Source organism: Phacochoerus africanus, chromosome 2, assembly GCF_016906955.1.
Source record: "Phacochoerus africanus isolate WHEZ1 chromosome 2, ROS_Pafr_v1, whole genome shotgun sequence".
Taxonomy (NCBI): domain Eukaryota; kingdom Metazoa; phylum Chordata; class Mammalia; order Artiodactyla; family Suidae; genus Phacochoerus; species Phacochoerus africanus.
The window spans coordinates 261,379,248-261,394,383 of NC_062545.1; the positions used below are offsets into that span (position 1 = coordinate 261,379,248).

General features: G+C 43.1%; 1 protein-coding gene across 1 annotated transcript in view; it reads right to left on the reverse strand.

Annotated features, from left to right (window-relative positions):
- The window catches only part of BRINP1 (BMP/retinoic acid inducible neural specific 1), a 146,677-nt gene that overhangs the window by 60,260 nt on the left and 71,281 nt on the right, over positions 1-15,136 (reverse strand). The window contains exons 3-4 of the mRNA XM_047769258.1: positions 10,597-10,787; positions 1,205-1,374 (exon numbers count right to left, since the gene is read on the reverse strand). Coding sequence (XP_047625214.1) covers positions 1,205-1,374; positions 10,597-10,787 — 361 coding nt within the window. The remainder of the gene's footprint in view (positions 1-1,204; positions 1,375-10,596; positions 10,788-15,136) is intronic.

Below are 15,136 nucleotides of genomic sequence, written 5' to 3' on the forward strand. Positions count from 1 at the left end.
CTCTAAGGGACTGGACTCAAAGCCCCCAGCTGCTCTTTCCAATGTGGTTGTTTAAATTTAAATAAATTAAAATGGGGAGTTTCATGAGTGGTCTGAATCTGAGGAGCATCCATAAGGATGCAGGTTCAATCCCTGGCCTTGCTCAGTGGGTTAAGGATCCGGCATTGCCATAAGCTGTAGTGTAGACTGCAGATGCTGCTCGGATCTGGCATTGCTGTGGCTGTGGCTACGGCGGGCTTCAACAGCTCGGATTCAACCCCTAGCCCGAGAACTTCCATAAGCTTCAGGTGCGGCCCTAAAAAGACAAAAAAAAAAAAAAAAAGAAGGAAAGAAAATGGAAAAAAAAGGTACACATTTAGCTTCTCAGTAGCCACATGCCAAGTGCTCCATAACCCCATATATCCAGTGGCTACTGTCTTGGCCAACAAATATGCAGAGTATTTCCATCATCTTGAAGTAACTATTGGATAGCGTTGGTCTAGATGAGCATGGGTCAGTGCCGGCCAGACTGTCTGTTTTTATAAATAAAGTTTTATTGGAACACAGCTGTGCCCATTTTTTACACATTGTCTGTGGCTGATTTTGTGCTACAGCAGCACAGTTGAGTTGTAGCAACAGAGGTCGTATGACCTGCAAAGCCTAAAATATTTATCATTGGCTCTTTACAAAAAATAATTTGTTGACCCCCGGTCTAGAGAGTAGGGGTCTAGTCCCTTTTCATGTACTGGCTAGGTGTGTAACCCTAAGATAAGTCTTTAACCAGTTGGGCCTCAGTTTTTCCATCTGTAAAATGGGGAGAGGAAGATGAAAAACGAAGGTGTTAGTTAACCTATTACCAACCCAGGCATAATCTGACTCTTCGGAGCTCTGTGACCTTGTGAAAATGATTCACCCACTGCAGGCTCAGTTTTCTCACCTAGAAAGAACACCTGGAAATCATCCATTCAGAGCTTTAAGAGTAAAGCAGAGTATTACTTAGAACTATGCCATGACCATAGCCAGGGCTGCCCTAGGAAATCAGTACCTGTGGTCACCTTAATGACCCTGTTCAGGGCACTGCAGGGCACTTGACAACCTTGGTCATAGTGGTTAGCTGGGCATGCTGTTAACTCCATGGGATGAAGCCAAGATTTCTTCTTCCCTTAGGCCTGCCTGTGTTGCAGTGCTGCTGTCTTAGGAACCTGCCATCCGAAGCCATCCTCACCTTGATTGCTCCAGTTGATATCTGGATCTCATGGAGCCTCCTCATGGTGCCATCGCGGTCGACAAAGTAGGACGATGCAAGCTGGTGCAGAGCTTCAACACTTTGAGTGGCATTCCCTGACTTCCTGTCCAGGCGACTTTTATCCATGTACATGGTCAAGGCCTCCTCCCCTGCAGGGAAAAGGATAGAAGCTCAGGCAACCTGTCGAGCTCTGGGATGGGTAGAAAGGTTCCAGGGCTCGGATGCTGAAAACAGCATCAAAACTCCAACTAATTTTGCCCAAATGTCCTTCTGCCTCTGAAAATCAAGAGCACAATGAAAGTGAGACGTGCGGAGGTGGCTGTAAGCACCAAGTTCCAGTAAGACGAGGGTCATGAAAACACTCTTAGTCATCAAGTCCAGCTCCTACTAATCCATCTCATAATTCTCACCAGCATCATCTTGTAACACCAGTATCACACTTCCTCTCTTTGAGGCTCATTCTTTTCTGTAAAATGATGGACTTGCCGTAGATGGTCCCTTCCATTCCTTTCTCCTCCTCTGTTTCCTCATCACCATGCAGTTCTTCCTTTTCCTCCTCTCATTTCTCCCCTCTCCTTTTCCCCTCTTTCTGCTTCCTTCCCTTTCTCTCTTTCTACTTCTACTACCCCTTCCTAGACAGATGGATGGATGGATGCATGCATGGATGGATAGAAAGACAGAGAGAGAGGTTTAGACATAGTTTAGACATACACAGATAGTCAGATAGGGATAACTATGTGTCTCTCTAGGGAGAAAAAACTCAACTGTCAGTTCTGTGAAGTCAGTGTCTACATTAGCCTCTGCTTTACCCTTTGTGCAAAGCCCAGGGCTTGGCATATAGTGGACAGTAAATAGTCTATCAGTTTTTTTTCATTCATTCAATCAATATTTCTTATGTTATATCTGGGGGAGAGGGGAGATGACAAGAAAGTTAGGCATAGGGTGGAAAAGAGAGAGAGAAAAGCTTTTAAAATATATTCCAAGAAGTTTTCCTTAGAAATACGTGCATAGATTACCAACAGTACTAACTCATGGCGCCTTTTGTTTTGCACAACAAGATGTTTTCCCAGAACTTCAGGAAGGAAGCTCCAGACATGCCATCCAAGTAGATTTGATACTTATACGTTAGCTGAGAGGGATCCTTCATTCTCAACTAACTGTAGACTTGGGGACATGTCTTCACCTCTCTGTTCCTCAGTTTGTTCCTGAACAAATTTAGGAGAAGAATAGCACCTCCTTGGTAGGGTAATTAAGAATAAATTACTTAATACATGTTAAGTCCTTATATCGGTATGTTCATTGTAGCAATCAAAAATCATTTGGTGTCGCAGTAAAAAGCAGTGTCTAGACTATATATATATATATATATATATATATATATATATATATACACACACACATATATATACACACGTACATATATGCACACACATATATATACACACACACTTTTTTTTTAAGCCTGTAGCTGTGGCATATGGAGGTTCCCAGGCTAGGGGTTGAATCAGAGCTGCGGCTGCTGGCCTACACCACAGCCACAGCACCTCGGGATTCAAGATGCATGTTTGAACTATGCCATAGGTTGCAACCACACCAGGTCCTTAACCCACAGAGTGAGGCCAGGGATCGAACCCATATTCTCGTGGACACTCTGTTGGGTTCCTAACTTGCTGAGCCACAACAGGAACTCTTAGACACTGTTTTTTTTGTTTTTTTTTTTAATAATGGACTGGCACTAGCTACTTCAGCAAGATACTAACCCTCTCCGTACTTCAGTTTCTTCATTTGTAAAATTGGGGGTACTCACTGTACTTACATCACAGGGCTATCATAGAATTAAATTGTAAATTACATGCAGAACTTGAGCTCTGCCTGGCACATAGTAAGCCCCATGGAATTGTTAACCACTATTATTCAATTACGGCAAAATATCAACAATATCAGATTTACCCTAACATCTAATAAACCCAGTACAATAGACTAGTCAGAGAAAAAACATTACCAGAACTTTCTGAGAACAAAAGCCTGATGTCTAAGAAAACTGACACATTTCTTTAGAACACTGGTGATTTTTTTGAGTTGAAGGGAGAAAAAAAAAATTACTTTCTGAAGAACAGTGTCATCTGAGGAGGTGGGAACATTCCTGACCTAGAGGTTAATTCCGCTACCTAGGATTCCTCCATGATAGCTTCTAGAATGTGCTTTCATTGTCATTCAGAGCCCTTCACATGCAGCCTCCAGCCTGTCTCCTCAGCACTGTCTCCCTCCCTGTGTTCCAGCCAAACCATTCTTTCTGCCTCCAGAATTTATTCTTGCCAATTTTCCTCCCAGGCTTCCCTCAGACTCTCTTTCTTTCAGCTGGAATGCCACTGTGTCCCTCCCAGCAATGTCTCACTGTTGAAATCTTATCCAGCCTTCTGCGCTCAATTCAAATGTCACCCCCTCTTCCTACCCTCTGTCCTTGACCTGGCATCTCCTCTTCCCTCTTCAGAACCTGCTCAGCCATCACCTTCCTGATGTGGTTTCCCCAGCCACATCCCCACCCATGAACCATGTCATCACCTTCCTCGATCACTCTCTAGTGTGTCCACTCCATGTAGCTCAGCATGCTTGCACTGGGTGACCAATGAATAAGACAGTGTTCCCATTCTAGAGTCAGTCACCCAGTGATGGCATCCATGCCTCTCAGGACAGGTGCCACTAGCCAAGCATGGCTACTGAGCCCTGCAAACGTGGCTGGTCCAAAGGCAATGTACTATACTTGTAAACTATGCAGAGGAGCTCCAAGATCTGGAAAATGTGTTTTTTTTTTAATTTTTTTTTAAAAGTAAAATATCTCAGTAATTAATAAATGCTGGAGAAAGTCTGAAGAAAGTGGAACCCTCCTACACTGTTGATGGGAATGTAAATGAGTGCAGCCACTATGGAGAACAGTAGGGAGGTTCCTCACAAAAACTAAAAATAGAGCTACTATATGATCCAGCAATCTCACTCCTGGGCATATATCCAGAAAAGATGAAACTTTAACTTGAAAAGATACATGTACCCCAGTGTTCACAGCAGCGCTATTTACAACAGCCAAAACATGGAAACAACCAAAATGCTCATCAACAGATGTTTGGTTTAAGAGGATGTGAAGTGAGCATATATATATATGTATCATTAAAAAGAATGAAATCCTGGATAGACCTAGAGATGATCATACTAAGTGAAGCAAATCAGAGAAAGAAAAACAAATGTTACATGTAGATGCTACAAAAATAATACAAATGAATCTATATACAAAACAGAAACAGACTCAATAGACATTTAAAAGAAACATGGTATCAGCATCACTTTGTTGTGCAGCAGAAATTATTACAACACCGTAAATCAACTATACTTAATAAACAAACGTATGGTTACTAAAGGGGAAGGGAGAGTGGGGAAGAGATAAATCAGGAGTATGGGATGGGCAAATACAGACTACTATACATAAAATAGATAAGTAACAACAATTTACCGTATGACACAGGGAACACTATTCAACATCTTATAATGACCTATAATGGAAAATAATCCGACGTTTATATATAACTGAATCACTCTGCTGTATACCTGAAACTAATACCATATTTTAAATCAACTATACTTCCATTAAAAAAATAAAAATATAACTGTTGCAGAGAAAAATAAAAATCTCATTGACAATTTGTATATTACATGTTGAAATGATATTATTTTGGACATACGTTAAATGAAATATGTTGCTAAATTGATTCGATTCTACCCTTTTGCTTTCACTTTTAAAAATGTGGGAGTTCCCTGGTGGCCTAGTAGTTAAGGATTCTGAGTTATCACTGCTGTAGTGTGGGTTCTATCCCTGGTCCATAACTTCCACATGCTGCAGGTGCAGCCAAATAAAATAAAATAAAATAAAATCTATTAAAATGTCATTGGAAAAAAAAAACTTTTAATGGCTATGTGACTCATATGTATGGCTCATGTTATATTTCTACTGGATAACACTGGTCTAGGGAGACAAAGACACACTAGATGCAGAGTAAGGATAAAGCAATGCATGATGTGGAAGGAAAGAATGGTTCCTGCATCCCTGTTGATGATGTGGGACCTAGGACACTGATGATCCGGTCTCTCCAGCTGCACCCCTTGCTGCTCTCTAGTTAGGCTCTATCCTGCACAAACACTCCCTGTTTTCTCTCATTGTTGAGATTCTCCTTTTCAGTTTCTCTCCTGGCTAACTTCTATTCATCCCTCAGTGTCACCTAAAACAACACCTCCTCTGGGAGGCCTTCCTTGAATTCCCCACTGTTTAACAAAATGAACGTAAGACCTCTAACCACATGTTCGCAAAGCCTTTTATTTCTCCAACATTTCCTGACGATTGCTTATTTATCAGCCTTGTTTCCTTTACTGGAGGAAAAGCTCTGTGAAGTGAGTGAGTATCTAAGAGTCTTTCAAGATTTCATTGTCATTGTCCAGCCCAATATGGGCCTATCTTATGTGCTTAGCAAATGATTTGAGTGGATGGATAAAGATGGAAGTGGTCCAACTGTACAGTGTTTGTTGGGTGATTCAGCTGCCTCCACTGTTAGCCTGAAATCTTCCAGTGAGAAGATCCCTCATCATCAAAATTCATCTCTGGGTTCTACATGCCTTAAGTGGAGTTCAGAATAAGAAACTCATGTTTGCATCTTCCCACGAAGGCTCACCAGTTATGCAGTAGGACATGACTGACTGGCCTTTGGGACTCTGCAGCAACCTGAATAGATGTGGCTTAAAAATGACTTTGTAGGAGTTCCTGTTGTGGCTCAGAGGTAACGAACTCAACTAGTATCCATGAGGATGTGGGTTCGATCCCTGGCCTCACTCAGGGGTTTAAGGATCTGGCCTTGCTGTGAACTGTGGTGTAGGTTGAAGATGTGACATGGATCCTGAGTTGCTGTGGCTGTGGCTGTGGCGTAGGCTGGCAGCTGTAGCTCCAATTCGACCCCTAGGCTGGGAACCTCCATGTGCTGTGGGTGCAGCCTTAAAAAGACCAAAAAAAAAAATGACTTTGTATACATTTAGACTTTGAGTTCCAGGGGTGGTGAGAGGTGGCCTGGGGGAGCAAGGATGCTATCTGATTCTCTTTTTTTTTTTTAATGTTCCCAATGTTTCTTCCAAGCCAAATGAAGAATGAATGTTCAGTTATCATTTGATGGATGGATGGATGATAGATGATTAAATGGACAGATGAACTGATCGAGGGGTGAAGAGGTCAATGATTAAATAAGTGAATATATGACAGAAGTTAAAGCCAGGAGGCAGAGGAAATAAATATTACAAGTGTTGGCTCAGGTTCTCCAAGGGGGCCTGTGAAAGAGGAGGTGAAATAGTCCAGATCCCTCTGGACTGAGAACTGGCAGACGCAAACCTTAGATCAAGAGGGGTTAATGGGCTGCTTGCTACATTATTAGGACTTAATTTCTTGTTTATTAAGAGAATGTTCTGTTTAGAGTTGCTCTCCCATCTGGGCATTCCTGCAAATTGCCACTTTGCCCCACCTAAGCCTTTCCTCCATCTCTCTGTCCTCTGAGGGCTTTGCCTCACTCTCTGTAGCACTTGCTTCAGAGGGGAGCCAAGTGGGACTCGGACACATAGGGGATGGAGGATGAGGGGGTGCAGACCATTTTACCTTCTGAGTCAATATGGGCCACTCTTTGCAGAAAGGGGATGGGGATGTCTGGACTTGAGGCCTCTGGGGCCTCTTGCATCCTTTCCTGCTGAACCCCTGTGACTTTATTCTCAGCCTTCCTCTTAGCCAAGAGCAGCTCCCAAAATACAGGGTGGGAGATAAGTAGACACCCAAACATTTCCACAAGCACATAAAGCGTGAGCTCTCACGTCCAGAAGGACAGTCATGCAATACACATGCATTTGCATATGTGGGCAAGCTTACACACACACATGTATGTATACAGGACATCCATACACATGTGTGTATGTGTGCATTGCATATGGATGTATGTCTGCATACAGCTTAACTTCCACCCAAGCAGAGGCAGGCATCTGTGCACGTCCATCTGTGCAGGGAGGTGTGCACCCCTGTGCTCATGCACAAGCTTAGTCATATACATCTCACGGGACACTCAGCCTCCAAGGTATTTCCTTTGGTCCAAAATAGAGTCTTCAGAGGGCCTAAGAGAAATTGCTATCCCTGTATCTATGTGTGCCATTCCAGACTTCCATTTTTTCTCCTTCACCAGCACCCATAAAAAAAAATCACTCACACCAAGTACTTGAGTTTCATAGATTTCACCCAACATGGGAGGATCCCAGGGAAATGTCTTAGATGCCGCCCTCCCACCGGCTCCACTTCCTCCTTCTCATCCCCTCTCCTTCCTCTTCCCTCTCCCTCAGGGAGTCAAACAAAAAAATGTATGTGTCCTATATGTGTCAGTTTAAGGATCGTCTTTTGTTGTTTGAGCATGCCCTCAGGAACTCACCTGACACCTCAAACAGCTTATCAAAGCATTTCTTCTAAATGAATACGGTGTTCTCCTTAGGAAGAATTATAATGAATCAAATTCTCCGCACCTTCTTGTTATTTAGATGGAAAAACTGATAGGCAGACAGGAAAGTGAATTTCTCAGAGTCTTCCATTCATCTAGTGGGAGCGAGGAATGCGCTTTAAGGCCAACTCCCCAAGTTTTTTAGCCTCACTACATGATAATAATAATAATAATAATAATAGTAAGAATAACAATAACAACAAAAACAAGAGCACCCATTTGTTAGGGACCAGACACTGCACTCAGCCCTTTTAATGCATCTTTTTTTTTTTTGTCTTTTTGCTATTCCTTTGGGCCACTTCCGTGGCATATGGAGGTTCCCAGGTTAGGGGTCTAATCGGAGCTGTAGCCACCGGCCTACGCCAGAGCCACAGCAACGCAGGATCCGAGCCGCGTCTGCAACCTACACCACAGCTCACGGCAACGCCAGATCATTAACCCACTGAGCAAGGGCAGGGACCGAACCCGCAACCTCATGGTTCCTAGTCGGATTCGTTAACCACTGCGCCACGACGGGAACTCCCAATGCATCATTTTATTTGATCTTCATACTACGCATGGAAGATGTACTACTATTACTTTTACTTATAAAAGAGGAAACTGAGGCTGAGAGTATTGTGAAAACTGCCAAGATGACACAAACCTGAGGACAAATAGGAGGTAGGATGGAAACCCAGGCAATCAAGCTGCAGAGCCTGCCCTGGTCCACGCCCTGCAACTTACCACCTCCTTTCTCTCTCATTGCATGGCAGGCTCTTAAGAAATACTTTCCCACAAATGAATGAATGAAGTGATGATGTAAGAAGGGTGTCACATGGTGGCTGGTACACGGTGTTGGGTCAACACTAACCTCCCTCCTTTCCCCCTCCCCACCCCTCCACACTGAGGATCGGGTGAACATATAGGGCTTGCTGTCCAATACTGGAACTCAATCCAAAGCTTAGCATATTTTAAGGTGTGCTGTAAAAACAGGAGAGCAACAAGGTTCTGTGAATAATTCACCACCTTGCCTTGGAGAAATTAAAAATATATTTCACTGCAAAAGAAAAGTCTCTGTTATGTGGGATGTCTGGAGACTTGGAGAGAACACAGTTCCTAATGGAAGAACTGCATTTGTCCCAGTAATTGTTTTTTGTGTTTTTGTTTTTTTCCAAGTGAAATGGGAGATGGGAGAAGTCTAAAGAAAAGAGGACAAATGAATGTCACAGTCGGTGTAGAAGTGATTTCTTTTGCACTTTAAGAGAAAGTTTAACATGTGAATGTTTATGAATACGCGCTGGTTGGTTGGTTGTTGGATTGGGTGGGTTGGCAGGTGAATGAAGTGGTTAAAGAGATGACGGATGTTGGGTCAAAAAAAAAAAATGCAGACGTTTTGAACAGAAAACCTTGAGTTAAAAACTTAGTCTTGGAGTTCCCGTCGTGGTTTGGTGGTTAAGGAACCCGACAAGTATCCATGAGGATGTCAGTTTGATCCCCGGCCTTGCTCAGTGGATTAAGGATCTGGCACTGCTGTGAGCTGTGGTGTAGGTTGCCGATGCGGCTCGGATCCCGGATTGCTGTGGCTGTGGTGTAGGCAAGCAACTACACCTCTGATTCGACCCCTAGCCTGGGAAGCTCCATATGCCATGGGTGGGGCCCTAAAATGACACACACAAAAAACCCTTAGTCTTGTCATTTCCTATGAGTCTCATTTCTGATGAGCCTCAGCTTCCTTATCTATGAAATGGAGATAATATAACTTAACTTGCTATTTTTGAGGACTGACGACAATGTACAATGCCTGCTATGGGCAAATACTCAAGGAGAAAACTAATGTGAGTAGCTGAGGAGGAGGTATGAATGAATGAATTTGCTCAACCAATCTCTCCACCCACACTCTCATCATCACATTTTCAATCCTGTCTTCTTTGCAATGCATACTATGTGCTCAGCCTAGAAAGCTTCACCACCCTCCTTCCACCCAGACAACTCCTGCTGAGCTAAAACTTCCACCTCCTCCACGAAGTTTCTACTCCTCCCCAGCTTGCAGCCCTCACCCCTCCTCTGAAGGAGAGGATCAACTGTTACCATTATGCCTGAGCCTATCCACCTGCCTCTCTCAATACACAGATCTTGTTTCGCTGACACAGGCCATATCTAAATGCAGCACTGCCGCTCTCTGAGCAGATGGCATGATGCTCCATCACCAAAGAGGCTTTCTCAAAATTCAATGGACCCAGTCATTGTGGCAGAAAATTGATGTCATAATATAAAATGACGTACGTGGGCAAGACTCATAAGCATCTAAACGCACTAGTCTCTACCACTTCCCATTTTCCTTGCATTTTTTTCCTTCTCCGCTCTGATCCTTACTCCCTTAAAGATGAACTGGACATGATGGGGAGGGATGGGTACAATTAGTCTGTGTTCCTATGAATCAACTCCAAACCCATGTTGTGAGGTAGATAACCTCAAGTTACCAATCTCGAAAACAGACTGAAATAAACAAAGGCACTTCTCTAAACAACATCTGATGTTTAATTATTTCCCCAGATTAGACTGCATTCCAAAGGAACTAACGCGATAATATTAAATACTCCCGATGAACTGAGCTACTTCCAAGGTGAAGCCGTATTTCCACAAAATTTAATAAACCCTCAGGTTAGACTGTCCCAGAGAAAGGAATCAACCAAGACAATCTGGCTTATCTGGCAGTACATGCTTTGGAGTGATGTAGGATGGCAGAGATGTTAAGATGGCTTTGATTCTAGGGCATCCTGCCCTCCCCCTCCCTCCCCAAGTCATGACAAGGCTATGGCCCAGCAGCTGTCGACCTACCTCCCAAGGTAGCTGAGATGAGGAGGTGGGTGCCGTACTTTTTGATGATGGTATCGATGAACTGCTGAGTGGTGGGTCTCCTGCCAAGCAGGCGGATGCTCCTTTGAAACTCCGGCATGAGGGGCACTGGGTGACGGACCAGGTCTCTCCTCTCGATGGCTGTGTTCCTCACCTTCCAACGGGCAAACTCCCTGAGCAGAAGAGATGAGTGACACTCTCAACTTACCACCTCACCCTCCAAGCCAAAGTCCACCCAACCATCCCATCCAGACATCTATCCCTAGGTGAGAGAGCACCCACAACTGTTTTCGATATTTACAGACTGATACACAGATCGGGAGTGCTCAGCCCTCGTTGGCCGAGCAAATATGTACTGAGCAGTGTTCTCATCACTGGGATAACTGCAGTGAACCAGACAGACCATCGTGAGAACAGTCACGTTCTCACGATGCTTACGGAGCATTAGGGTTGAGAGTCATTGTCATCAACTTTCTTATTCATCTCCCTCATTGTGACTGATAGAGATGGCATCTTAGGTTCATGGCACGTGGTACATGGTAGGAGTCATACGTATGCTGGCTGGATGAATAAATAAAAAGAGAAAAGGAAGGAAGGCCATGGTACGTACCAATGGATAAGACGTAAGGCACAGAACAACCTGAAACCTGTTCTAAGACAATTCCACAACCAACACTTAACCTCAGAGCTCCATTTCATTCAAAAGGTTTACATGCTTTCATTGAGCAACTATTGTTTGGAAGCAATTAAGCTATCTTTTGAAGGCCATGTAAGGGAATTTCCACTCTTGCCTTCACTAAGGACAGAGAAAAATCAAGACTGAGGAGCAGTGAACTCTGAAATCCAAACTCAAAGTCTCTCTCTGTCTCTTGTCAACACTGTGGCATGATCCTGGGCCTGGGATGTCACGTCTCTGGATCTGCATTTCCTTACTTATAAAATCCAATCAATGTTATCTACTTCCTATGGCTGGTGCACACATTATATGAAACAGAGGGTGTGAAAATACCTTTGGAAAATGCCAGGCGCTGATCCAATGTGAAAGTTTTATAACTTTTATTTCCTCGTATAGTCACAGGAGTGTAAATTATTAAAGGTTCACGGATGACGAAGAGGGAGCATGCAAACCAAATACAAGTAGACATTTAAAGGGCCTTGGCTCAGGTTGTTCTGCTTTTAAACATGACCTTTGTTCCTACCAAAGATAGAGGTTCCCCAGGATCAACCAGCTCTCTGACCTGGCTGAGTTACAAGCCCCAGGTCCCTTGAGGAAAACAGACCAGCCCAAGAGGACTGTAAGGTCTGCCCAGATAAATGATGGGAACGAGAGTTTAATGAAAAGGTCTCTCTCTCCTGCCACAAGATGGGAGAGACGAATGAAGGAAGGGCACAGAGCAAGAAGAAGCAGAAGAGGTAGGGGATCATGCTGGAATATGTCTCAGTAATTCAATGGTGGAGTCTGACCCCTGACAAAACTGTGTCTGGAAAAAAAAAAAAAAAAAAAAAAAAGGCTTTCAAACTGGAATACATTTCCAAGCCTCAGAGCTTATGGTCTGTGCCTACTGAAGACATTTCCGTCCATAATTCATCACATAGTTTGAATTCTAAATAAAGTCAGCTCAGTACTCTGCATGCCGTAGGTACGTATTGAATCAATCAACTGCACTAAATGAGCCTTGCGGGGCGTCCACTAAATGCAAAATATCATGTGTGCAGAGGACACATCCCAATCTTACGTCCTTAAGAAGCTCACAGTCTGGCAGGAAAGACGTGTCCAGTCGATTGTAAACCACAGACTACAGGATACAGAAGGAACACCGATCTCTGAGGTCTCTAGGGAAAGCTTCAGTGAAGAGGTCATATCCTAATTATAGTTTTGAAGTTTACATGCAATTTAAATAAACAGAAATGTTAAAAAACAAACAACATGGATGAAAGGACAGGAGCAGAGTGAGTGGGGGGAGGGGTGTATAACATGTTATGGGAAGGGCTGAACAGGAGGGGAGATGTATGAAGAAGAGGGTATGAAAGGGGCAGAAATGGAGCAAGTGGGGTGACCAGACATGAGGGCAGAATATGGGATGTGAGAGCCAGAGAGGAATCCTATAGGTGTGGCAGGTAGCTGGTGACACAAGTCCTAAAGATGACTGCTCCCTGGTGTTATACTCCTGCGTAATCTCCTCCCCTTGAGCATAGGCTCGGCAGGACCCAGTGACCTGCCTCTAACATACACAAGGTGAAGGTGATTAGGTTACAAAATATGCCAACCTCCATTTTGTGCTCCCCCTGCCCTGCCCCATCTCTCTTTCTCTGAGTGTCTCTTTGTCTCTGTCTCTCTCTTGATGGCATGTTGTGAGATGCTCTATTGAGAGACCTATAGTGCAAGGAGCTGAGGGAAGCCTCTGGCCAGTAGTTTCTGAGGGACTGAGTCATCATAAGTGATCAAACTCTGACAATAATCATGTGTATGATCTGGGAGGCAGATCCTTCCCAGGGGATCCTTGGAATGACAACAGCAGGGAAAGAGCAAGGGCACCCAGCTAAGGGGAGACAGATTCCCTACCCCCAGCCACTTTGAGATAATACATATTGCTGTATAAAGTAACTAACTTGTGCGGTATTTTGTTACTCAGCATTAGATGACCAATAAAAGAAAAGAAGAATCATATTTTGGAGGAAAGAGTGTTTCTTTATCATCCTATCCCTGAAATTTGTAAAATATACCTACAACTTAAACATATACATAAACATAGAAACATGTCCACTTCAGTATAATAGACAAATACATAGTTCTATATTTTTATATTATATATAGGGATATATAACATTATATACTTACAACATAAGGTGTACTTATAACTTATGATCATGGGTTACTATTTTTTGCATTTGACTATGTCTACATTTCTCAAAACTAACATACATTTGCTCAGAGAGGTTAAGTAACAGGTCAAAAGTCACACAGCTCATTAGCGGTAGAGCTGGAAGGAGAAAACTTAAATTGCATGTAAACTTCAAAGAAAGAAAGAAAGAAAGAAGAGAGGGAGGGAGAAAAGGAAAGAGAGAAAGAAAGAAGGAAGGAAAGAAGGAAGGAAAGAAAGAAAGAAAGAAAGAAAGAAAGAAAGAAAGAAAGAAAGAAAGAGAGAGAGAGAAAGGAAGGACAGAAAGGAGGGAGGAAGGAAGGAATGAAGGGAAGAATTAAGTCATAGGCTTGTAATTTGATGGTGGGAGTGGCATAATTCCACTGTATCAATACTAGTTTTACTATAGTTTTAATATTCTACTGATCCATATCTATGTTAAAAGAATGACTTAAGAATCAGGGCCATAGGGGTGGCCCTAAAAATACATACATACATACATACATACATAAGTAGGGGATGTTACTTTGACATGCTGCGCCTGCCAGGCACTGCATGTTCAGCACCACAGACAGTTCCGTCTTACTGAAAAAAAGCTGGACACTTAGGGAAGCCATTCAACTGTGATGTGCTATTTGCAATAGTTATTTTAGTCACAAAGAGATCAGATAGGAGAGTTCCCAACCCAATCTGGAGGAGGCACTAGGGAGTTTGTGGGGATGTCAAAAATTCGCCTATACAAGTTGAATCTTGGAAGGAACACAGCATTCAGCCAAAAAAAGATAAGGGCGAGATATTTTGGGAAGAATGAACTCCGTGTGCAAAAATGGAGGGAAACGAGAGAGGCCAAGACAGTTGGAGAGAGAGGGATGTGTGTGTTTGTGCATTCGTGTGTATTGTACATGCTTGTGATACATAAAAAATAAGAGGTAAAGAAAGAGGGGTTGTTGTGACCACATGATGAAGGGTCTTGTGTGTCAAACTGTGTTATTAGATTTCTATCTATAGATTCTGTTCTCAACAGTCAACAACACAGACTAAAAATGTTCTACGAATGAGTTCATGCAACTCCGTGACTATCATAGGGATGTTGGCACTAAGAATGTAACAGTCACAGGATTTCACAATTTTATACTCTTTACCAAAATACACTTAAGCAAAAGGTCTTCACAGCACCTGGAGATATTCAGAAGTAGATTCAAACAGCATTAGAACTGAAACAGTTGATTTATACTTTCAAAATGTGAACATTTATCATTTTTCCAGATCTGAGTATATAGCAGTAAACAAATGAGGCCACCAAGGAGCCTACATTTTAGTGAGAGTAGACAGATAATAAAGAGACAAATGTCTAACAGGTCGGAAGGAGAGAAGTACTGCGAGGGCAAATAAAGCAGAGGACGGAGGTTGGGATGCTCGGGTTGGGATGCCCAGGTTTGGATGCTCAGGAGAGGGATGAGGTTGTGATCAGAAAAGGCCTTCCTAGTTTGATGACATTTAGGGAGACTTGAAGGGAATTAGGAAGAGACCATGTGGCCACCTGTTGGAAGAATAAGGGAGAAGGAACAATAGATGCAAATGTCCTGAGGTGGGACCATGTTTGCCAGGTTTGGGGAACATCAAGGAGGCATGCTTAGATGAGTAGATAAGTGGAAAAGATG